At 34.7% G+C, this 26,559-nt stretch overlaps 1 protein-coding gene across 19 annotated transcripts in view; it reads left to right on the top strand.

Moving 5' to 3' along the window:
• Nucleotides 1-26,559, top strand: part of CAMK2D (calcium/calmodulin dependent protein kinase II delta) — a 315,792-nt gene that overhangs the window by 151,258 nt on the left and 137,975 nt on the right. For all 19 annotated transcript variants that reach the window (XM_057502565.1, XM_057502568.1, XM_036920810.2 and 16 more), the window contains one exon: nt 3,270-3,324. In XM_057502565.1, coding sequence (XP_057358548.1) covers nt 3,270-3,324 — 55 coding nt within the window. The remainder of the gene's footprint in view (nt 1-3,269; nt 3,325-26,559) is intronic.

Raw genomic sequence — 26,559 nt, 5'->3', positions numbered from 1 at the left:
ATAACCTGTTTTCTCAAATGCTCTTCTTATTATCTTCTTTAACATTTGTTTCTAAAAGCATCTTAGTGATGACTGCAGTTAGGTTAATTGTGAGCACCCAAGTGTGCAGCTTAGGGCAAGAACATGGTGCAGTGCATTTCAACATGTAGTAGCCACAGTCCTCTCAAGGCTGCTCATGCAGTCAGTCTTAGGCTAACAGCTGTGGTTGAACAGAACATCCTGTATTTCCTTCCATGTAAAAATGAACTGACAGTTATTTATAGAGAATATTTAATGTAAATTTTTGTGTAAATGAACACAATTTTTAACTCTTGACAAACCGTTAAAATGGAAAATGGATATTTCTGATGGACAGAAAAGGCTTAAAGCAAAAAAGATGGTGTCTGTAACTGTGTAAGATACTATCTTCAAGACTATATAGACATATAATCAACTCTGAGAATAATAGATAGAAGTTTTAAAAGAAAACAAACCCATCCTCAAAGTGATTGTAAATATGTGAAATATCCCTGTAAAACTATATTACATAGACTGGTTAATAAATGAAAACTGTGATAATTTCATTTAGTTTTGTTTTTCCAGTTCGTTATTAAAAAAAAAAATGAAAGGAAGTAAAGAGGGTCATGAGAAATAAAGGAAGTAAATGTATATGTATTTATCCCAAGTAAAGATGATGCTAGCTTTTTCTGCCATGTCTATAACATCACTCATTCAGAATTGAACTCACCTGGTCAGATGCTTAGGAAGAAATATTGGAGATTATTTTGGAATTGTATAGGGCAAAGGAGTAAACTTGGCCAAACGGTTTGTTTTTAACCTTTGTCATGCGCTTGCTGGCTAAGTGCATTTGTGACACTGGTTTCGATGTATCATATGTTTGATCATCAGGCTTGTATCTGAGCAACTCTTGTCCTGTTCAAATATAATTCACTTCCAAATGGTGATTATTTCCACGTATTAGTAAGGTACTGGTAATCATACTAAGAAAATTTTATTCCAGACATAACCAGGAATTAATATCTCTTCTCTGGTTGTACCTGAAATTCTCACCTTTGTTTAGCTCTACAACTGTTTGATCCGGAAACCTGAGATCCCACCTCTACTTGAAGCGTTTACCTTGAGACAGTTGAAAAAAGAAGTAATAATCATTTCTTCCTGTTTCCTTGGGAATTTTACTATTCACTTAGGTTTGATAGCATGGAAATATATTTTATTTTCACAGAATAATCAATTTATTTAAATAGACATATGTTATTCGAGCTCTTTTAAACATAGATGGTGTTATAGCTGCTCAGTGAAGTATCTGTGACACTGTCATTTAAGAAAGGCACTGCATTATCAGTCATGACCTGCCTTTCTCTGCTGTACTGAATGCCTATGAACAGAAGCTACATATTTAGCCAAACTTTTAATTTTCTTTGGCAGCATATGTTTAAATAAAGGTATCAGGAATCTCTGATATGGGCAAATTGAAGAATATCCTTCACACAATTAAAGTTACAGGAGAATTGTTTGTCAATCATTTTGTGGTAGATATATATAGGTATAATGAGCTTTGGTAAAAGTTTCTGTCCAAAAACTTGGACAAATGCCTAGCACCTGGTATAGTAAATGCTCAAAAATGAAAGACCAACTACTATGTGCCAAGTTTCTGTGAGGGATGCAGAGACTCATGAAATATGGTTCCTTTTTGGAAGTATTGATGAGAAAGAAATTCTATGTACTGAAGAAAGGACACATATTAGAGTTAGTTAATAAAGCTGTGCAGTATCCATGAATTCAAGTGTGACACCATGAGAAACAAGTAAATGGGAGGGAGTCTGCAGTGTGCTTACATTTCATGCACTTGGGAGACAGATAGGGGCTCTGCGCCTGAACTGCACTGGCCACACTCCCTGTTGCCTACATTACGGATCTCCTCCTCATTTTAATGATAAGTGAGAAAATCCACATTTTACAAATGATAATCTGTGATTATGGATGAAGCAAAAGTCTCTCTTTCCCTAACTTAGAAATTTCTGAAGAAGGATTTGGGAAAGATTTCAGTAGTGGGCCAAGGATTATATCTGAAGGTTTGGAATTGAACTGTAAAGAATGGATATTATATTAAGTCGGAGCTTGGGGGTACTACGGATTACCTGTACAGATGATTGTACTTTGTGTCACAATCTAAATGTGTTTTTGAAACCACATTTTCCATGTGGTGGTCGTCCCTGCATGGGGAGCCTGCTAAGGACAGGCTGTGGTAGAAATCATTACCTTTTTGTGATAACTATTCAACAGCAGTTGTGTCCTACCAGTTTGTTGCTTTCCCTGCCCTTGATTTCTTCCAGTGAAGACCAAGCCACCCCAAGTGATTTGGATAAATAGGAAGAGTTTCCCATCTGTGGGGGTGAGATGGAGAACAGTGGGGACTTATGCAAAAATAGATAGAAAAGGCAATAAGTTTGTTCTACACGTGTGGCTTACAGTAGGGTTTAGACAGTAAGTGTTTTCCACTCAAAAGAGGAAGAAACATTTGTTTCAGCTTGTTATTAGTGAAAATCTAGCTCATTGGAAAGTTTGGAGTACTTTTTAAGGAACTAGCAGATTTTTTTATTAAAAAATAAACTTTACATTTTTGGCTGTTGATTTGGTAAATGGATTTTGATGAGTTGAGTTTAAAAGTAGCATAATAAAAACTGTTTTGACAGGTTAGCCAGGGAGTGCTATATAGAAATTTCTAGGGAAAAAGGGGAGAGCAGAGAGGCAAGGAAACCATTTTGTAGAATCTTAAAATAATCCTATTTGTTGCTTTTTGTGTGGTCAAGGCATGAGTTTGTGAAAACCTGGACTTGGGTCACAGCAAAGAGAATGGCAAGGAAGAGACTCTCAGTGGAAGAATTGCTGGGACCTGGTGACTTTGGACATACAGATATGCAGCAATCACTAACATTTATTTAGTATTCACCCAGCAATATGTGGATTATTTTACTCTTGTCTCTTTTAACCTTCTCAATCATTTTATAAAGTGTAGGTACAATTTTCATTACAAGTTATTTAATTTTACTAAGATCACATAGTTAATAATTATCAGAACCAGAGCCTAAACCCTGGGTCTCTCTGAACCCAAGCCCTGTTGTAAAGGATACCGACCTATCAGAGGGTAAATAAATAGTGTTGCTAACATTTTTAGTTAGGAGACAGATACCCTTTAGAAGTCTGGCTTAGTGTTAATCGTTGGCATATGTATAATAGAAACCTCTCTTTATCCATTTTCCTTTTTTTAGTGCGACTTCATGACAGCATATCAGAAGAGGGCTTCCATTACTTGGTGTTTGATTTGTAAGTACAGCATACTTTGTGTTCATTTATTTTTGCTATTGTTTGAAGACCATTTTGAATTAAACATGATTTTTTCTAACTTATAGTTCAAATTAATGAACCTATAATTTTAAAAAATATTCTTCAAATAATATTCAACTCTAATACTTTTGAAAAGAGGTGACTGCATGGCAGTGTTTATTTAAAACTTGTTAATCTTCATAAGTGAAACACTTATGAGTCTGTTTCCTTTTGGATTGTTCATTATAATAGCATAAGTAGTTCTCAGTTTTACCTTGGAATACAAAAATGACTGACAAAAGCTAATTTTCCATTGAATTTTTTAAATGAGTATGTGTAATATGTTATCTTATATAAAAAGAAGATTCAAGGAAGGATCCTTGACATTAGTTAATTCAGGGGTTCAGCATCATCAAGCTCCCATCTCTTAGTCCAGTTCATTGGCTGTGTTTTCATACAGGCTTGCTTCAAGTTATTGTATATGGTGGCGTGCAGTGGGAAACATTGTCTCTTGTTCTTTTTAGAATGAAAAATTTACCCAGTAAACCTCCCATTTCTTCTCATTGGCCAGCATTGGATTATTATACCCACCCACTAAACATCACTGGCAGGAGGAATGTGATTACCAAGATTGATTCAGACTCATCAAGATTTATAAATCAAGGTTCTATCAATAAGAATGAAGGGACAATAATGACTCTTGGGGAGAAATCCATGGTATCTGGTCTAGCTGGATGGGATATAGTGAGACAGGCCACATACATGGTGGGTGGGAGATTTAATAAGAACACACTTTCTGGAAATCAGTTTGATACTACCGACCAGAAATGTCCATATCATTTGGTGGTTATTTTTCTTCTAAGAACAAAGTGCATGGAAAGTACACCATAAAGCTTCATGCTGAAAGATGTTCCTTGCATCATCCTGTATAGTGGGGAAAAAAGAAAAGAAAGAAAACCAACTTAGAGATCGAATCCCAGAGAAACAGTTGCATAATTACAGTAAATTCATGTAATGGACTACTCTCTAGCATTTTAACATGATATTTGGGAAATAGATAAGAAAAAATTATTTCATAAAATATGGGTCTAAAGGTAGCTTAATGCAGCTTTAGTTAATCTATCCCTTCAATGATGTCATTAAGAAATCAAGTTCTTCCCACCTTTCTGTCTGTTCTCTGTAGTATGTGGGCTTGTCTTCCTGCTCAGTCTCCCCTTATGGTCTCTGCTTGGCTGCCTCCTTTTCAAGTACCACAGTGACTTCCAAAGATAGGTGGAAAAAGGACGGATTAAGTCTGTTGCATTTGTTTTTATCTATAGGGAAAACCTTTCTCAGGAGTCCCTCAGAGGGTATCTATTAGTGAATTCTTGTTTAGAATTGCTTCTCATGCCCATGTCTGAACCAACTATTGGTTAAGGGAATGGAACTACAACAATTGGTTTTGACCAATCATAAACTCAATCTGTAGTTCTGAGGAGGGAACTAGAAGCCCTTGAATCATCATATGAATTCTCATAAGAACTAAATCATGATTTTCCTTATCAAAAAAAAAAGGGGAGATTTGTGTTTTGGGTAGGAAGCCAAGCATGTGTGCTGTACTGGTGATCCAGGTATGTGCTCGAAGTAGAGATAAGTGCTCTGGTTATGCACAGTCCTACTGCACAGGCTGCTCTCCACAATCACAGTCCATCCATGGCTTGTTCAAATGGCTCTAATTTGGCACCACTCCATGTCGCACTGGTCCTTTCTATTCAGTCCTTTCTCAGAGCTCATTATTTTTACTTTTTCCATTGTTCTTTATTCCTTCCTGATTCCTTCTTTTATAATTTCCCTTCTTCTTTAAGAACTCCATTTAGTCATTCTTTTATAGTAGTTTTCCTTTTCTGAGAATGTCTTGATTTTCCCCTTCATTCCCAAGGGATATTTTTGCCAGATAAAGAATTCTAGGTTGACAGTTAACTTTCTTTCAAGCTGTGCCAATTCTTTCTGGATTCTTTGGTTTTGATGAGAAATCTTCTGTCATTCTAATTGTTTTTACCCTAAAAGTAAGGTGTTATTTCTCTCTGGTTGCTTTAAAGATCTTTCCTTTGTAGGTTTTAGAAGTTTTATTATGCTATGCCTTGGCTTGGAGTTTAACTTACTTGGTGTTCACTTAACCTCTTGAATATATAGGTGTATGTCTTCTTGAACATACAGGTTTATGTCTTCTGCCAAACTTAGAAGTACTCTAAACATTGTTTCTTTGAATACTTTTCCAGCCTTGACTTCTCTCTCCTTTCCTGAGACTCTGATGATGTGAGTGTTAGCTGAGCCTGTGTTATGGTCCTATAAGTCCCTGGAGCACTGTTAATTTTGTTTTCAATTTCTTTTGTTCAGATTGAGTAATTCATGTTGTTCTCTGTTCAAGTTCACGGCTCCTTTTCTCCTCTTTTTTTCATGCCACAGCCATTGGGATTTCATTTCAGTTATTATTTTCAGTTCTACTGTAGACTTTTGATTCTTCTGTTAAGTTCTGTCTTTGCTGAGACTATTTTCTTTGTTTAAGTCTGTTCATAATTGCTCACTGAAACATCTTTATTATGGCTGATTAAACATCCTTGTCAGATAATTCCAACAGCATTGGTTTTTTCCTCATTTATATTGAGATTTTCCTGATATGTATGAATGACTTTGTATCCTGGATATTTTGGATATTATATTATGAGACTGTGAATTTAATTTAAATCTTTATCAGGACTCCTCTGATACAACACTAGCAGGGGTAAGTAGTTGCCATCTTATTACTGACAGGTGGGGTTAGGAGTCCAGATTTGCTGTTCAGCCTGCATTGTCACCTCAAGGGAGTGCCTCCTTGCTGCTGGGTAGGACTGAGAGCACAGGGAATTTATTTCCCTATTGTTTAGTGAGAGAAATGCACCTACTCTTTTTTTTTTTTCCAGAATGACTGACTCCTTGATAGATTTAATTTGTCAGATCCCCTTTGCTATATAAATCAAGGGTATGGTATTAATAAACTGGGATATGTCCCTCATACTATGATGAACAGTGGAATGAAAGCACTTTTTGATAGTGTTCATTACCTAAGTGTGCCATCAGGTAGAATGAGGTTTGATCATGGCTCTATCAGAGAGGAAAGCTTTCCCTCTACCCTCTTATGTTTAATGCATGAAGCCATGTAAATTAAACTAACAAAAGACAGATTAACAGGAAAGAAGGCACACAACTTTTATTAATATTTGCATGCACAAGAGTTATAGAAAAGTATAAAACTAAAAGAAGTAGTTAGGCTCAGGTTGTCAACTCCCTGTCTTAGTTGATAAGTATCATTTTCCTTGGTACATGGAGTGAACACCTTCCTCAAAGGAAAATTTATACCTTGCTTTTAGGCACATAAGGGGAGGGTAGAGAACTCTTCCTATATTTATTGATTCTCAATTGTCTTTAGCTAGACTAAATGGAGTACATGATAAGAATCACAGAGTTTAGAATAAAGTTTATTTTTTCATGCACCATTTAAAAAGCTTAATATTTAATGATTGATGCAAAATAAATAAAGTAGTTCAGTGAAAACAAAATAAGATTTTCAATTACAGTAGATCGTATCTGTAGCAATGATACTTGTGTTATTAATATATCTGAAACCAAGTGTAGAGACTTCTGAAGGTGGAAGTTTACATTTGGAACATAGTAACAAAGGTGTATTAGGCAATTGAACCTTTGCTTCTAGATTGAAGAGTACACAATTATTCTTTAGTGTTTAAGAGGGGAGTTTTCAGCAGTTTTCATCAAAATGGTTTACCAGTAAAGAAGATTAATAAACTAGTGAAAAATACAATCCAATAAAGCAACCAGTTTTCCAGATAATTGGAAAACAGTGGTTAAAAGTGTAGATTTTCAATGACTAAAAACGATCGTGACAGATATAAATGGATACTTGTTCTAAATTATCTAATTTTTGTGGTGGTGTTCTATGAAGGGGAAAACTAAGGTTTAGAAAAAAATGCACACTATAAGCATAGTTAAGAAAAGTATGATCTTAAAGATATCAATGAAATACTCATAATGGAAAACTGGAAGTCACTTAGCAAATCAATTTCAAGATAAAATAATTATTTGAATTCCTAAAGAAGGAACACTGTCTGCGTTTGTCCTTTTGATGATGGTTTTGGCAGTGTGGTACTTGTGCATATTTCCTGTGGAATGTCAGCTATTCAGAATCTGATAGGAAGTTCTGTTTTTATAGGTGCATTGAGTCTTCTAATGGAATAGTTTTCCCTTCCTGAAAAGCAAAACAGAAGAGGCTATGAGTTCTATGAAAAAAATAGCTGCTTCTTGCTATTTTAAATTTACATATTTTACTCAGATATTTATCCACCATTTCCAACTGCAAAGCATTTATAGTCACACAAATAGACTCAGGAATCAGTGGACAAAGCCTTCATGAAGGTGCAGACATCTGCACAGCAAATAATGAACTGCCTGATTTTTAGAATCATCCTTCCTCCAGGTTTTTGCCTATTAGGATTTTCAGGCACATCTCAGCATCTCTGGGAGGCAAGAGATGTAGATTTATCTGAAATCTAAGGGAAATTGAAGTGAAACAATGGAGCTAGAATTGTAGTTCTCAAGGGAGAAGCTTAAAAGAAGGACCATTGGCCTTAGGCATTAAGGCAGCTCCAGTCCATTTCTAGGGCCGGTGAGCAATAAATCCTTGACAAAGGCAGTCATCTGAATGTGACATAATATTTCAGGAACTGTACATATGTCAGAGAAGATCTGCATGATGTGCATGTTAGGTGAATACATTCAATGAAAAGTGGAAATATCACAGCTCTAAGTAAAGGTATAAGTGAATAACACATGAGTTAAATTTTGTAATCTCAATAGAAAACTAAAAAAGATTAGATTAAGGTTTATTGAAAAGAGTTCTGACCCAGAATCAAAAGATTTACATTTCAGTCTCAAAGCTATGCAAGGCTAAACATTAAGCATTATCTTTTCTCTAAGCTTCATTTTTTTTCTCATGTAAAATGAGGCTGTGGGACCAGATGAAGAATTTGTTAAAACATCTCTCAAATTCTTTATTATTCTGTGAGGCCAAGATGCTGTCCTCATCAATTTGATATTTCTATTCAAATTAATGGGACTCCTGATGTCATTTTTAAATATTAGAAAATTTCTCACAATTTATTACATTATAAAAACAATTTTGCTATCCCTTAGCAAAAACACATCATGGTATGTGACAAACTTTTTTCCCTCTGTTTCAAAGTGTTTGTGTTTTTGTGCCCAGATAAGAAATTGTATTCATCAAATATATAATGGGTACCTACTAAATACAAGACACTATGCTTAAAGCTTTAGGGAAAAAAGCAGTGTTTCTGAGTACTTTGAAATAAATGTCTGTTTGAGAAATTCATAAAGGAATACTCTGAGAATATCCGACATGTTGCTGCCCCCCTGCCCCATTTTATCATATTTGTAGCAGCCGTAAAGCATGGTCAAGTTGTGTGTTTTGTGGTTATTAGGAAAATGTATATTTTTCACTTACAAAATAAATCCTATCATACTATTAAAAATACTTTTTTCAAACAACATGCTTTGGACTGGGGAGCTAATATTTTTTTGGTATATCAGGACTAAAAGGTAAATCAGACAGTATCCCTTTTCAAAATTTTATAGTTCAGAAAGGAGATGCGACAGCTTCAAAATAATCTATGGTATAGACCTAACATAGTCGAAGTTGTAAGAGTTACACAGGGTTTGGGAGAGAAAGGCAACATTAATTTACTCAGGGATCTCAGGAACAGATTGGAAAGAACCGAAGTTAAGGCAGACATAATTATGTCTTTGGGGATATTCCTTCTTTCAAAAAACATACACTTAGTATTTACTTAATCTGTACCAGGTGCAGTGAAAAGTATTATCCCTCTTAAAATACTTTTTAAAACAAAGTTGAATCTATAAATTTTGTTTTTAGTTGGTAATTTATATGCAACAAATAGTCAATCTACATAAAATGGAGGCTATTTCAAATAACAAAGAAACCCTGATGCTGCAAAGTATTTCTTGTTTTTAGAAAACATAACTGTTCGAATCAAAACATCTTGGCTATTGTTGAAGTGAAATTTAATGTCCAATACAGAGGAAATCTATAAATCTAGAATTATAGGTTACTGATAGGAAAATACTGCTTTCACAAGGTTTACTAAACAATTTCAGTATAATTGGAAAATCAATAAAATGGTAATGATTCTGTTATTTTTCTAAGGAAAACATTTTCAGTGACTATGACATCCTGTACTTTTAATAGAAAGGGATAGATTAATAATATCCTTTTGATTCCTTTCTGAATAAAAGGCAAAATAAACACTCAACTTTTCACATTTATTTTGGTGCTGCTCCAAGGTGGCAAACTAAAGGCTTCCACCCACACATCACAGTTTTGTTATATTAATAGGCACTTTCAGTTTGTGTGGCATAACATGCAACCTCGTCTAAAGAGTACTCTTTAGTTGATAACATACAAGAGGAAAGAGGCTCTTCATGATGAATGTTATATAATGGCTTCTTTAGAATTTCATCAGGGATAATTGTCTTAAATTCTGGAAGGCAAATTTCTGTTTCATTTACTTTAGTTCACTTTAGTAGTTTTTTTACTTTTATTTAGTAATTTTCATTCTTTAATGTAAATCTGGATTTCTTGATATTACATCAATTCCCACATTCATCTTTATGAAGTAGAAGAAAATGAAATTTAGAACTTTTTGAAACTTACCATGTTTTTAAATTTTTTTCACTTTTAATAAACTTTATTTTTTTTTAAGTAGTTTTAGGTTCAGTGTAAAATTAAATGGAAAGTATAGAGAATTCCCATATACCCCATCCCCAGATATGTACAACCTCACCACTGCTGGCTTCCCACATCATAGGTTGCTATTTATTACAATCAATGTAATGCATTTGAATGTCATTATCGCTCAAAGTCCATAGTTTACATTAGAGTTTACTCTTGGTATTGTACATTGAAAGCGATTTTACAAATGTATAATGACATGTATCCACCAATGTAGTACCCTAAGGAATAGCTTTACTGCCCTAGACAGACTTTGTGCTCAAAGGTGGGCAGAGGATGGCAGAATAGGAAGATCCTGAGCTCACCTCCTCCCATGGGCCAACCAAGGCTGCAACAACACATAGAGCAACTCTCTCTGAAAATGGCCTGAAGACTAACAGAGCAGTTCTTCCAAAGTTAGAGAGAGACAGAAAGAGAAGAAGGATAGGAGGAGCAAAGACATGATAGGAACCAAATCCTGGCATGGCAACCCACAGGTGGAAGGGATATCAAGGCATGGAGGTCCTGACTGAGGAGCAAGGGATGAAGCCCCACACTGGGCAGGGATCTGCGCTGGGAGGATGAGCCCCCATGATGTTTGGCTTTGAAAATTAGCGATGCCTAATTCAGGGAGGGCCAGAGGGCTGTAGGAGACCAAGACTCCACTCTTAAAGGGCCCATGAACAACCTCACTTGCTCAGAGACCAGCAGAGGCAGCAATTTGAAATTCACCCAGGCCATGCAGGAAGGAGATTTATTGACTAATTTTGGGTATCTGTAGAGGGACAGGGATTGGTAACAACTTCTCTGGGAATGCAAGTTTTGATGGGTACATTCTTGCCCCTCAGCCTAGGAGGCCCATGCTGGTATGTCTCCATCTATCTTGCTAGCAACACTCACCTTGCTGTTTCCCTGTGGATCCACCCTGACAAGCATACCTCTGAAATAGCTCCTGTCCCACCACACCTGGTGGGCAGCCTTGTTTGGGACCAGTGCTCCCCCATAGTGGCTACCACCTTGCCATATCCAGTGTGGCAGACTCAGCCAGGACCAGCACACATCCAAAGAGACTACTGTCTAGACGAGGGGAGAAGCCCTGTGCACTAGCATGCCCACAGCAGTCCTACCCAGTCACAAAAGGAGGGTGCTTGCAGCCCACATGGGGATAACCTGGAGCACCTGGATCTAGTGACAAAGTGGAATTGTGCATCTGGGCCCCTCAAGATGCCTTTTGTGTGAGGCCAGTACCTTCAAGACCAGGAGATGTAGCTAACATACCTAATACATAGAAACAAACACAAAGAGTCAGACAAAATCAAGAGACAAAGGAATGTGTTCCAAATTAAAAAATAAGAAAAAAACCTCAGAAAAAGAACCAAATTAGATGGAGGTAAGCAACCTACCTGATAAAGAGTTCAATGTAATTGTCATAAAGATGCCCACTGAACTTGGGAAAAGAGTGGATGAATTCAATAAGAACTTTAAAACAGATAGAAAATATTTTTTTAAAAAGTCAGAGCAAAAGAATAACATAATTGAAATGAAAAATACAGTAGAGAGAATCAACAGCAGATTAGAGGATGGAGAAGAATGGATCAGAAATCTGGAAGACAGGTAATGGAAATCAAGCTAACAGCCAAAAAGAGTTTTAAAACTGAGGATAGGTAAAGCGACTTTGTGACAACATTAAGTATACTAACATTCACATTATAGGGGTATTAGAAGAACAGAGAAAGAGGTAGAAAACTCATTTGAAGAAATAATTGCTGAAAACTTCCCTTACTTTGGGAAGGAAATGGACATCCAATTCTCAGAATCACAGAAAGCCCAAACCAAATGAACCCAAGGAAGTCCACACTAAGACACATAATTAAAATGTCAAAAATTAAGGAGACTATCTTAAAAGTAGCAAGAGAAAAGCAGCTAGTTAAGGAAAAGAGAAAAACCCATAAAACTATCAGCTAATTTTTCAGCTTTCAGAAACTTCACAAGTCAGAAGGAAGTGGCTTGATATATTCAAAGTGCTGAAAGGAAAAAAACTGATAAACAAGAATACTTTACTCAGAAAAGTTATCATTCAGAAATGAAGGAGAAATAAAGTTTCCCAGATAAACAGAAGTAAAAGGAGTTCATCACCACTAAACAGGCTTTACAAGAAATGCTAAAGGGACTTCCTTTAGCATTTCTTTTCCAAAAGAAAAGGCCAGAAAGTTAGAAAATTATGAAAGGAAAATTTCACTCGTAAAAGCAAGCATTTAGTAAAGATAATAGATCAATCACTTATAAAACTATTATGAACGTTAAAAGACAAAAAAATAGAAAAATCAACTATATCTACAATAATTAAGGGATACACAAAATAAAAAGTTATAAATATATGTCGAACAATATGTGGGGAGGGGAGTAAAAATGTAGTGCTTTAGAACGTGTTCAAACTTAAGTAACCATCAACTTAAAATAAACTGCTATATACTTAGGATGTTATATATGAAACTCATGGTAACCACAAACCAAAAACCCATGATAGATACACATGAAGAGAAAGGAATCCTAACATAACACTAAAAATTATCATGAAATGACATGGGAAGAAAACAGAAGAAGAAACATAGAAGAAATACAAAAATAACCAGAACACAATTAACAAAATGGTAATAAATACATACCTTTCAATACTTACTCTGAATGTGAGTAGACTAATGGGCTATTCAAAAGACAGGGTTACTAAGTGGGTAAAAAAGAAGATCTATCTGTATGCTACCTATTCACTTATGACTTAAAGACACATATCAACTGAGAATGAAGAGATGGAAAAAGATATTCTATACAAAAGGATTGAGAAAAAACAAAGCTGGGGATAGTAATACAAAATAGGCATAAAACAAAGAGTATATCAAGAAACAAGGGTGTATTCAAAAATCAATCAATATATATCACATCAACAAAAAGAAGGACAAAATCACATGATCATCTCAATACATGCTGGAAAAGCATTTGAGAAAATTCAATGTCCATTCATGATTAAAGTCTCAAAAAAATGGGTATAGAGGGCAAGTACCTCAACATAATAAAAGTTATATATTATAGCCAAACCCACAGCTAACATCATACTGAATGGTGAAAAGCTGAAAGCTTTTCCTCTAAGATCGGGAAAAAGACAAGGATGCCCACTTTCCCCACTTTTATTCAACATAGTTATGGAGGTCCTAGCCACAGAAATCAGACAACACAAAGAAATAAAAGGCATCCAGATTGGTAAGGAAGAAATTAAACTGCCACTGTTTGTAGATGACATGATATTATACATAGAAAACCCTAAAGACTCCACTGAAAAACTACTAGAACCAATAATTTATTTCAGCAAAGTTGCAGGAGACATCTGTTGTATTCCTATATACAAACAACAGATTAGCAGAAAGAGAAATCAGGAAAACAACTCCATTTACAATTGCAACAACAACAACAAAATACCTATGAATAAACCTAACCAAGGAGGTAAAAAACCTTTACTCTGAAAACTACAAGATACTCATGAAAGAAATTAAAGAAGGCACCAATAAATGGAAATTATACCATGCTCATGAAGAGGAAGAATTAATATTGCCAAAATAGCCATCCTGCCTAAAGAAATCTACAGATTCAAAGCAATCCCTATAAAAATACCAACAGCATTTTTCAATGAACTAGAAAAAAATTGTTTTAAAATTCATATGAAACCACAAAAGAACCTGAATAGCCAAAGAAATCCTGAAGAAGAAGGACAAAGCTAGGGGGCTTATAGTCCCTGACTTCAAGCTCTACTACAAAGCCACAGTAATCAAAATAGTTTGGTACTGGCACAGGAACATATCCACAGATCAGTGGAACAGAATAAAGAGCCCAGATATAAACCAAAGCATAAATGGCCAATTAATATACAATAAAGGACCCATGGATCTGCAATGGGGAAATGACAGCCTCTTCAACAACTGGGGCTGGGAATACTGGACAGCTATAGATAAAAGAATGAAACTGGGTTATTGTCTAACTCCATTCACAAAAGTAAATTCAAAATGGATCAAAAACCTCAATGTAAGTCATGAAACCATAAAACTCTTAGAAGAAAACATAGGCAAAAATCTCTTGAATATAGACATGATCAACTTCTTCCTGAACACATCTCCTTGGATAAAGGAAACAAAATAAAAAATGAACAAGTGAGACTACATCAAACTAAAAAGCTTCTGTACAGCAAAGGACACCATCAGCAGAACAAAAAGTCATCCTATAATATGAGAATATATTCATAAATGATTTACCCTATAAGGTGTTCACATCCAAAATTATATAAAGAACTCACATGCCTCAACAACCAAAAAACAAATAACCTGATTAAGAAAATGGGCAGAGAATCTGAATAGACAGTTCTCCAAAGAAGAAACAGATGGCCAACAAGCACATGAAAAGATCCTCCACATTGCTAATCATCAGAGAAATACAAATTAAAACCACAATGATATATCACCTCACACCAGTTAGGATGGCCAACATCAAAAAGACAAGAAACAACAAATGCTGGCGAGGATGCAGAGAAAGGGAAACCTCCTACACTGTTGGTGGGAATGTAAATTAGTTCAACCATTGTGGAAAGCAATATGGAGGTTCCTCAAAAAACTAAAAATAGAAATAACATTTGGCCCAGGAATTCCACTCCTAGGAATTTACCCAAAGGAAACAAGATCCCTGATTCAAAAAGATATATGCACCCCTATGTCTATTGCTGCACTATTACAATAGCCAAGATATGGAAGCAGCCTAAGTGTCCAACAATAGATGAATAGATAAAGAAGATGTACATATACACAATGGAATATTATTGAGCCATAAAAAGAAAAGAAATCCTTCCATTTGCCATAACATGGATGGATCTGGAGGGTATTACGCTCAGTCAAATAAGCCAGGCAAAGAAAGACTACCAAATGACTTCACTCATTTGTGGAATATAAAGACAAAGCAAAACTGATGGAACAAAATAGCAGCAGACTCACAGACACCAAGAAGGGGCTAGTAGTTACTAAAGGGGAGTATTGTGGAGGGGTGGAGAGGGAGAAGGTGATTAAGGGGCACTATTATTCACAACCACTGTTATATAGGTAGGTCATGGGGAAGTCAGTACAGCCCAGGAAAGAAAAGTAATAGCATCTTATTATGCTGATAGACAATAACCACAATAGAGAGGGTGAGAACTTGATAATATGGGTGAATGATGAAACCACAGTGTTGTTTATGTGATCGTCAGATTGTATGTCAATGATACTTAAATAGAAAAAAAAGATAGACGAGTGTATTGCATAATAATAAAGGGATCGGCTCAACAAGAAGATACAGCAATTGTAAATATTTACACTTTAGAGGACCTAAGTATATAAAGCAAAAATTAACAGACATGAAAGGAAAAATTGACCATAACACAATAGTAGGGGATTTTAATGCCCCATTTATATCAATGCATAGATTGTCAAGACAGGAAAGAAGGAAACAGTGGCTTTGAACAATACATTAGACCTGATGGACTTGACCGAATTTACAGACTATTTCATCCAAAAGCAGCAGAACACACGTTCTTTTCAAGTGCATCCTGGAGCATGTTAGGTCACAAAACAAGTCTCAGTAAATTTAAAGATATGTAAATCATGTAAAGCATCTTTTCCAACCACAGCAGCATGAAACTAGAAGTCAATTATAAGAAATAACCTGGAAAACAGAAACACAGAGAGGCTAAACAATATGGTACTAAACAACCAGTGGATCAACAACGAAACCAAAAAGGAAATAAAAAATATCTTGAGAGAAATGAAAATGGAAAGACCATATTCTACAATCATTGGGACATTGCAAAAGCAGTTCTAAGAGGGAAGTTTATAGCATAAAGGCCTACCAAAAGAAACAAGAAATTTCTCAAATAAATAATTTAAACTTATACCTAAAGGAACTAGAAAAAGAGCAAAGTCCAAAGTTAGTAGAGGTAAGGAATAATAAAGGTTAGAGTGGAAATTAATGAGATTAACTATACTTATATATATACACACACACACACAGACATATTAAAATACTTTTTCACATATATATTTAAAGATCAATGAAACTAAAAGCTCCTTAATCATAAAGATAAAATAACAAAATTTTAGCCAGGCTCATCAAGAGAGAGGACTCAAATATATAAAATCAGAAGCCAAAGAAGAGATGTTATAGCAAACAACACAGAAATACAAAGGATTATGAGACTACTATGAAAAATTATAGCCAACAAATTGGATAACCTATAAGAAATAGATAAATTTCTATAAGCATAGAATATCCAAAGACTGGAATAGGAAGAAATAGAAAATATGGACACAATGATTAGTAATAATGAAATTGAATCAGCATTAAAAAAACTCCCAACAAACAAAAGTCTAGGACAGACAGCTTCAAAGGTGAACCCACCAAACATTTAAAGAAGAGTTAATACCATCCTCAAACTGTTCTAAAAAATGAAAAGGAAGGAAAGCTTCCAAATTTATTCTACAAGGCCAGAATCACCTTGATACCAGAACCAGAGGACACTAAAAAAGACACACATACAAAAACTTACAGGCCAATGTCTCTGATGAACACAGATACAAAAAAATCCTTAACAAAAATCTCTAAACTGAATTCAGCAATACATGGTAAGGATCATTCACAACAAATCAAGTGGGATTTATTCCAGGCATGCAAGAATGTTTCAATATATACAAATCAATGTGATCCACCATATTAACAAAATGAAGAATAAAAATTGACTTTTCTCGAGATGCAAAAAAAACCTTATGACAAAATTTAACATCCATTTATGATTAAAAAACAACAACAAAATGTGAACTGAGAGAATATACCTCAACGTAATAGAGGCTATGTATGACAAACTCATAGCTAACAGCATACTCATTGGTGAAAGATGAAATCTTTTAAGATTAAGAATAAGAAAAGTATGCCCATTCCTATCAGTTTTATTCAATAAAGTACTGGAAGTCCTAGCCACAGCAATCAGACAAGAAAAAGGATTAAAAGGCATCAAAATTGGTAAGAAGTAAAACTGGTCCTATTTGTACACGACACAATGTACTCCAAGCACTCTAAAGACACTGCAAAAAAACTATCAGGACTGATAAATGAATTCAGTAAATTTGCAGGGTACAAAATTAATATACAGAAATATTTTGCATTTCCATGCATTAAATAGTGGAGTAGTACAAATAAATTAAGAAAACATTCCAATTTACAACTACTTAAGAAATAATAAAATACTTAGGAGTGAATTTACCAGTGGTGTAAAAGACCTATACTCTGAAAACTACAAAATATTGATGAAAGAAATTAAAGTATACATAAATAAATGGAAAAAATAACATGGTCGTGGATTAGAAGAATTATTATTGTTAAAATGTTCATACTACCCAAAGCCATCTACAGATTCAGTGCAATCCCTATCAATTAACAGTAGCATTTTTCACATAACAAGAGGAAATGATCATAAAATTTGTATAGAACTACAAAATACACAGAATAGCCCAAGTAATCATGAGAAAGAATAAAGCTGATGATATCATGCTCCTTGATTTCAAGCTATACTACAAAGCTATAGTCATAAAAACAGTATGGTACTGGCACAAAAATAGACACATAGATTAATGGAACAGAATATAGAGTCTAGAAATAAACCCACACTTACATAGTTAATGAAAAAGGAAGTAAGAATATATAATGGGGAAAAGACAGTCTCTTCAATAAATGGTGGTGTAAAAACTATACAGCTACATGAAAAATAATGAAACTGGGCCGCTTTCTTACACCATATAAAAAAATTCACTCAAAATGAACTAAAGACCTAAATGTAAGACCTGACTATAAACTTCCTGAAAGGTAACATAGGAAGTAAACTCTTGGACATCAGTCTTAGCTGACATTTTTTTGGGGGGGATATATCTCCTAGGGCAAGGGCAACAAAGGCAGAAGTAAACAATTGGGACTAAAACCAAGAAACTTCTGCACAAGTAAGGAAGTCTTCAACAAAACCAAAGGCACCCTACTGAATGAGAGAAGATATTTGCAAATGATATATCTAATAAGAGGTTGAAATCCAAAATATTTAAAGGACTTATATAATGCCAAAAAAAACACAAACTATCCAATTAATAAATGGGCAGAAGATGCAAACAGACGTTTTCCAAAGACATACAGATGATAATAGACACATGAAAAGATGCTCAACTTCACTAATGATCATCAGGGCAATGCAAATAAAAACCACAATGAGATATCACTTCACAACTTTCAGACTGACTATTACAGAAAAAAAAAGGAAGTAACAAGTGTTGACAAGGATGTGAGGAAAAAGGAACCAATGTAAATTTGTATAGCTCCATGGAAAACAGTATGGAGATTCCTCAAAAATTTTTTTTAAATCATATGATCCAGCATTTTCACTTCTGGGTATTTACACAAAGCAAATGAAAACACTGATTTGAAAAAAACATATTCATCCTTGTGTTCATTCAGCAATACTTAAGGTGGCCACAATATGGATGCAACATAAGTGTCCATCAATAGAGGAATGGGTAAAGAATGTGTGGCATTACAATGGAATATTACTCAGCCATTAAAAAATGAAATCTTGCCACTTGCCACACATGGGTGGACACAGAGGGTATTATGCTAAATGACATAAGTCAGACTGAGCAGGACAAATACCCATATTGTTTTGCTTATATGTAGAATCTAACAAAACAAATGAACAAACAAAACAAAATGGAACCAGACTCAGATTCAGAGGACAAACTTGTGGTTGCCAGCAGGTAGGGAGGTAGGGAAGATTGGTGAAATAGGTAAAAGTTATTAAGAGGTATAAACTTCCAGATACAAAATAAATAAGTCACAGGAATGTGAAATACAGCATAGGGAATTTAATGAATAATACAGTAATGTTATATGGTGATAGATTGTAAGTATACTTATTATGGTGAGCATTTCTTAATATATATAAATATCAAACCACTATTTTGTATACCTGAAAGTAATATTGTATATCATCTCAATAAAAACAGAAACCCTCTTTTCTGCAACTATTGATCTCACCCTTCTCCTTAACCCTTGGAAATTACTAGTCTTTTTACCATCTCAATAGTTCTGTCTTTCCCAGACCATGTCATATTGTTGGAATTATACAGTATGTAGTCTTTTCAGATTGGTTTGTTTTACTTATCAAGATGCAATTAAGTTTGCTCCATACCCTTCCATGTCTTGATAGCTTTCTTCTTTTTAGCACTGAATAATATTCCATTCCTCAGAAGAACCAGTCTTTATCCACTAACTTACTGAAGGACATCTTGTTTGTGTCCAAGTTTTGACAGTTATGAATAAAGCTACTATAAACATCTGTGTACAGGTTTTTGTGTGGACATGAGCTTTTGACTCCATTGGGTAAATACCAAGGAGAATGATCACTGGATTGCATGGTAAGAGTGTGTTTAGCTTTGTAAGCAACCATCAGACTATCTTCCAAAGACGCTGTACCATTTTGCATTCACACCAGCAATCAGTGAGAGTTTCATTTTGGTCTACAGACTTGTCAGTGCTTTGGACTTTGGCCATCCTAATAGATGCATAGTGATATCACATTGTTTTAATTTGCAATTGCCTGATGACATGTGATGTAGAGCATCTTTTAATATGCTTATTTGCCATCTATATCTTCTTTGATGAGGTGTCTCTTTGGGCATGTTGTCTATTTTTTAATTGTATTCTTCATTTTGTTGAATTTTAAGAATTCTTTGTGTAGTTTGGATAACAGTCAGATGTTTTTGCAAATATTTTCTCCCAATATGTGACTTGTCTTCTTATTCTCTTGACCGCATCTTTCACAGAGCAGAAGTTTTTAATTTCAATGTAATTCACCTATCAATTCTTTCTTTCATGGATTGTAACTTTGATATTGTATCTAAAAGTCATCACATAACCAAGATTACCTGGATATTCTCTTATGTTATCTTCTAGGATTTTTATAGTTTTGTGTTTTACATTTAGGCTTATGGTCCAATTTGAGTTAATTTTTGTGAAGGGTATTATGTCTATGTCTAGATTCATTTTTTTCCTTAGATGTGGCTGTTCAATTTTTTTCAGCAGCATTTGTTGAAGGTCTGCCTTTGCTCCATTGTATTACCTTTATTTCATTGTCAATGATCAGTAACTATTATTTATGGGGGTCTAGTTCTGGGCTCTCTATTCTGTACCATTGATCAGTTTATCCTTTTCTTGATTACTATAGCCTAATAGTAAATCTTGAAGTCAGGTAGTGTTAGTCTGCTGCTTTTATTCTTCTCTTTCAATATTCCATTGGTTATTCTGGGTCTTTTGGCTTGCCATATAAGCTTTAGAATCAGTTTGTCCATACCTACACGATAACTTCACAAGATTTTGATTGCTATTGTACTGAATCCGTAGACCAAATTGGTCAGAACTGGCATCTTTACAATATTGAATCTTTCTTTCCATGGACATGGAATATCTCTTCATTTACTCAGTTCTTTTTTGAGTTCTTTGAAGTTTTGTAGTTTTTCTCATATAGATCTTTTTTATGTTCTGTTAGACTTAGAACTAAGTATTTCATTTTGGGGGAAGTATAATGTAAATGATAAACTTTTTAATTTCAATTTCACTTGAACATTTCTAGTATATAGGAAAGTCATAGACTTTTGTATATTAACCTTGAATCCTACAATTTGTTGTAATTCCTTAATACTTAGTTTGTTGTTGAGTCTTTAGGATTTTCTACACAATCATGTCATCTATGACAAAGACCATTTTATTTCTTTCATCCCAATTTGTATACCTTTTATTTCCTTGTCTTGTTACTGCATTAGAACTTTCAGCATGATGTTGGAAAGGAGTGGTGAAAGGGGACATCTTGCCTTATTTCTGAATTTAGTGGGAAAGCTTCAAATTTCTCACTATTAAATATGATGTTACCTTATGGTTTTTTTGTAGCTGTTCTTTATCAAGTGAGGACGGTCACTTCTATTCCTAGTTTACTGAGGGTTATTGTCCTGAGTGGGTGTTGAATTCTGTGGAATGTTTTCCCTTTATCAACTAATATGATCATGTGATCTTTCTAGTTTGGCCTGTTGGTGTGATGAATAACATTTATTTTTCAAATGTTACACCAGCCTTACATACCTGAAATAAGTCCCTTTTGTTAATGGTGTATAATTCTTCTAATACACCACTGAATCCATTTGTTAATATTTTGTTAAGGATTTTTGTGTCTCTGTTCATGAAAGATATTGTTGTATAAGCCCTTCTTGTAGTGTCTTTGTCTGGTTTTGGTTTTAGAGTGACATGCTGGCTTCATAGAGTGTGTTGGCATGTGTTCACTCTGCTTCTATTTTCTGGATTAAATTGTGATGAACTGCTATCATTTCTTCCTTAACTGTTCGGTATACTTTACCAATGACTTCACTTGGTCCCTTCTGTATTGATAGGTTATTACTTACTGATTTTTTGATAGACCTAATAGGTTTATCTATTTCTTCTTGTGTGATTTTTTCAAATTTTGTTTTTCAAGGAATTGACTCATTTATCTAGGTTATCAAACATATGGGTAAAGAGTTATTCATAAGGTTCCTTTATTATCTTTTTAATGTCCATGGTAACTCCTTTTTCATTTCTGATATTTGTAATTTGTGTCTTCACTTTATTGTTAGTTTTCTCAGAATAACTTAGAAACTATTCTTCTTTCTTTTTATTTTAGTTTAATTTCATTCCAGGATATAGGGTTATCCATTTTATTTATATTTTTTTAAGAACTAGCTTTTTTGATTTTGTTGATTGTTCTCAATTTTCTGTTTTCAATTTCACTGATTTCTGCTCTCATTTTTATTATTTCTTTTTCTCTTCCTACTTTTTAATTTGTACTTTTTTTTCTTGTTTCCTAGTGGAAGCAAGATTTAATATCTTCTTTTCTAATGTGTGCATTCAGTGCTATGAATTTTCTTGTGTGTCCTACATCCCACAAGTTTTGATAAGTTGTATTTTTCCTTTTCATATAATTCAAAATACTTTTAAATTTCCACTTGAATTACTTCTTTTAACCATGTTTTGTTTTAATCTCTAAGTATTTTCAATTTTTCAGCTATCTTTTTATTATTGATTTCTAGTTTAATTATGAGTGATCTGAGAACAGATGTATGATTTGCATTCTTCTAAACTTAAGGTATGTTTTATGACTCAGAATGTAGTCTGTCCTGGTGAATGATCCATTTGAGTTTGAAAAGAGTGTTTATTCTGCTTTTGTTAGATGAAGTAGTCTACAGATGTCAGTTATATCTGGTTGATTTAGTCTATGGACATCAATTTTATCCAGTTAATTTATGGTGCTCTTGACTTCAACTATGTCCTTAGTAATTTTCTGCATGCTGGATCAATTCATTTATTTTTTTTTACTATAGTATCATTAATAGAAAATCACATAAGCAACATTATGGTTACTAGATTCCCCCCATTATCAAGTCCCCACCACATACCCCATTACCGTCACTGTCCATCTGCATAGAAATATGCTACAGAGTCACTACTTTTTATACTGCTTTCCCTGAGCACCCTCCTACATTATGTGTGCTAATCATAATGCTCCTTAATCCCCTTATCCTTCCCTTCCCACCCACCCTCCCCAGTCCCTTTCCTTTTGGTGCCTCTAAGTCCATTCTTGGATTCTGTGAGTCTGCTGCTGTTTTGTTCCTTCAGTTTGAGCTTTGTTCTTATGCTCCACAGATGAGTGAAATCATTTGGTACTTGTCTTTCTCTGCCTGGCTTATTTCACTGAGCATAATACCTTCTAGCTTCATCCATGTTGTTGCAAATGGTACGATTTGTTTTCTTCTTAGGGCTGAATAATATTCTGTTGTGTATATGTACCACATCTTCTTTATCCATTCATCTACTGATGGACACTTAGGTTGCTTCCATTTCTTGGCTATTGTAAATAGTGCTGTGATAAACATAGGGGTGCATCTGTCTTTTTCAAACTGGGCTGCTGCATTCTTAGGGTAAATTCCTAGAAGTGGAATTCCTGGGTCAAACATTATTTCTATTTTGAGTTTTTTGAGGAACCTTCATACTGCTTTCTACAATGGTTGAATTAATTTACATTCCCACCAGCAGCGTAGGAGGGTTCCCCTTTGTCCACATCCTGGCCAGCATTTGCTGTTGTTTATCTTGGATGGTGGCCATCCTAACTGGTGTGAGGTGATATCTCATTGTGGTTTTAATTTGCATTTCTCTGATGACTAGCGATGTGGAGCATCTTTTCATGCGCCTGTTGGCCATCTGAATTTCTTCTTTGGAGATGTGTCTGTTCAGATCCTCTGCCCATTTTTTAATTGGATTATTTGCTCTTTGGTTGTTAAAGCGTATGAGCTCATTATATATTTTGGACGTCAACCCTTTATTGGATATGTCCTTTATGAATATATTCTCCCATACTGTAGGATGGCTTTTTATTCTACTGATGGTGTGCTTTGATGTACAGAAACTTTTTAGTTTGATATAGCCCCACTTATTCATTTTTGCTTTTGTTCCCCATGCCTGGGAAGATATGCTCATGAAGAAGTTGCTCATGTTTATACTCAAGACAGTTTTGCCTATGCTTTCTTGTAAGAGTTTTATGGCTTCATGACTTACAGTCAGGTCTTTGATCCATTTCAACTTCACTTTTGTGTATGGAGTTAGACAGTAATCCAGTTTCATTCTCTTGCTTGTAGCTGTCCAGTTTTGCCAACACCAGCTGTTGAAGAGGCTGTCACTTCTCATTGTATAACCATGGCTACTTTATCATTTATTAATTGGCCATGTATGCTAAGGTTAATATCTGGACTCTTTATTCTGTTTCATTCATCAATGGGTTTGTTTTTGGGTGAGTACCAAATTGTCTTGATTACTGTGGCTTTGTAGTAGAGCTTGAAGTTGGGAAGCATAATCCCCCCCTGCTTTATTCTTCCTTCTCAGTATTGCTTTGGATATTAGGGGTTTTTTGTGGTTCCATATGAGTTTTAGAACTATTTGTTCCAGTTCATTGAAGAATGCTGCCAGTCTTTTGATAGGGATTACACTGAATCCTTAGATTGCTTTAGGCAGGATGGCCATTTTGACAATATTAATTCTTCCTACCCAAGAGCATGGGATGAATTTCCATTATTAGTGTCCTCTTTAATTTCTCTCATGAGTGTCTTGTAGTTTTCAGGGTATGGGTCTTTCGCTTTCTTCATTAGGTTTATTCCTAGCTTTTTTATTCTTTTTGATGCAATTGTGAATGGAATTGTTTTCCTGATTTCTCTTTCTGCTAGTTCATTGTTAGTGTATAGGAATGCAACAGATTTCTGTGTGTTAATTTTTTATCCTGCAACTGTGCCGAATTCAGATATTAGATCAGGTAGTTTTGGAATGGATTCTTTAGGGTTTTTTATGGACAATATCATGCCATCTGCAAACAGTTACAGTTTGACTTCTTCCTTAACAATCTGGATGGCTTTTATTTCTTTGTGTTTTCTGATTGCCATGGCTAGGACCTCCAGAACTATGTTGAATAAAAGTAGAGAGAGTGGGCATCATTGTCTTGTTCTTGATCTTAGAGAAAAAGCTTTCAGCTTTTCACTGTTAAGTATGATGTTGGCTATGGGTTTTTCATATATGGCCTTTATTATGTAGAGGTACTAGCCCTCTATCCATTTTGATGAGAGTTTTTATCATGAATGGATGCTGAATTTGGTCAAATTCTTTTTCTGCATCTATGGAGATGATTATGTGATTTTTGTCCTTCTTTTTATTGATATAGTGGATGATGTTGATGCATTTTTTAATGTACCATCCTTGCATCCCTGGCATAAATCCAACTTGATCATGATACATGATCCTATTGATGTATTTTTTAATTCAGTTTGCTAATATTTTGTTGAGTATTTTTGCATCTATAGTCATCAAGGATATTGGTCTGTAGTTTTCTTTTTGTGTGGTGTCTTTGCCTGGTTTTGGTATTAGAGTGGTGCTGGCTTTGTAGAATGTTTGTAAGCATTCCCTCTTCTTCTACTTTTTGGAAAACTTTAAGTATTATGGGTATTATGTCTTCTCTAAAGGCATGATAAAATTCAGTGGTGAATCCATCTGGTCCAGGGATTTTGTTCTTGGGTAGTTTTTGATTACTGATTCAATTTTGTTGCTACTATTGGTCCGTTTAGATTTTCTGTTTCTTCCTGGGTCAGTCTTGGAAGGTTGTATTTTCCTGGAAAGTTGTCCATTTCTTCTAGGTTATCCAGTTTGTTAGCATACAATTTTTTATACTATTTTCTAATAATTCTTTGTATTTTGTAATGTTCATAGTGATTTTTTCTTTGTCATTTCTGATTTTGTTTATGTGTGTGGATTCTCTTTTTTTCTTGATAAGTCTGGCTAGGGGTTTATCTATTTTGTTTATTTTCTGAAAGAAAAATATGTTGGTTTTATTAATTTTTTCTATTGTTTTATTCTTCTCAATTTATTTATTTCTTCTCTGATCTTTATTATGTCTCTCCTTCTACTGCCTTTGGGCCTCATTTGTTCTTTTTCCAGTTTCAGTAATTGTGAATTTAGACTATTCATTTGGGATTGTTCTTCCTTCTTTAAATAGGCCTAGATTGCTATATACTTTCCTCTTAGAACTGCCTTCACTGTGTCCCACAGAAATTGGGGCTTTGTACTGTTGTTGTCATTCGTCTCCATATATTGCTTGATCTCTATTTTAATTTGATCATTGATCTATTGATTATTTAGGAGCATGTTGTTAAGCCTCCATGTGTTTGTGAGCCTTTTTTCTTTCTTTGTACAATTTATTTCTAGTTTTCTACCTTTGTGGTCTGAGAAGTTGGTTTGTAGAATTTCAATCTTTTTGAATTTACTGAGGCTCCTTTTGTGGCCTAGTATGTTGTCTATTCTGGAAAATGTTCCATATGCACTTGAGAATAACGTTTATTCTGCAGCCTTTGAGTGGAGTATTCTATAGATGACTGTTAGGTCCATCTTTTCTAATGTGTTGTTTGGTACCTCTGTGTCCTATCTTATTTTCTGTCTGGTTTATGTGTCCTTTGGAGTGAGTAGTGTGTTGAAGTCTCCTAAAGTGAACACATTGCATTCTATTTCCCCCTTTTATTCTGTTAGTATTTGTTTCACATATGTAGGCTTTCCTGTGTTGGGTGCATATATATTTATAATGGTTATATCCCCTTCTTGGACTGACCCCTTTATCATTATGTAATGTCCTTCTTTGTCTCTTGTTACATTCTTTGTTTTGATGTCTATTTTGTCTGATACAAGTACTA

Source organism: Manis pentadactyla, chromosome 5, assembly GCF_030020395.1.
Source record: "Manis pentadactyla isolate mManPen7 chromosome 5, mManPen7.hap1, whole genome shotgun sequence".
Lineage (NCBI taxonomy): Eukaryota > Metazoa > Chordata > Mammalia > Pholidota > Manidae > Manis > Manis pentadactyla.
The sequence above is the reverse complement of the archived record's forward strand: the minus strand, read 5'-3'. Positions and strand labels throughout refer to the sequence as shown.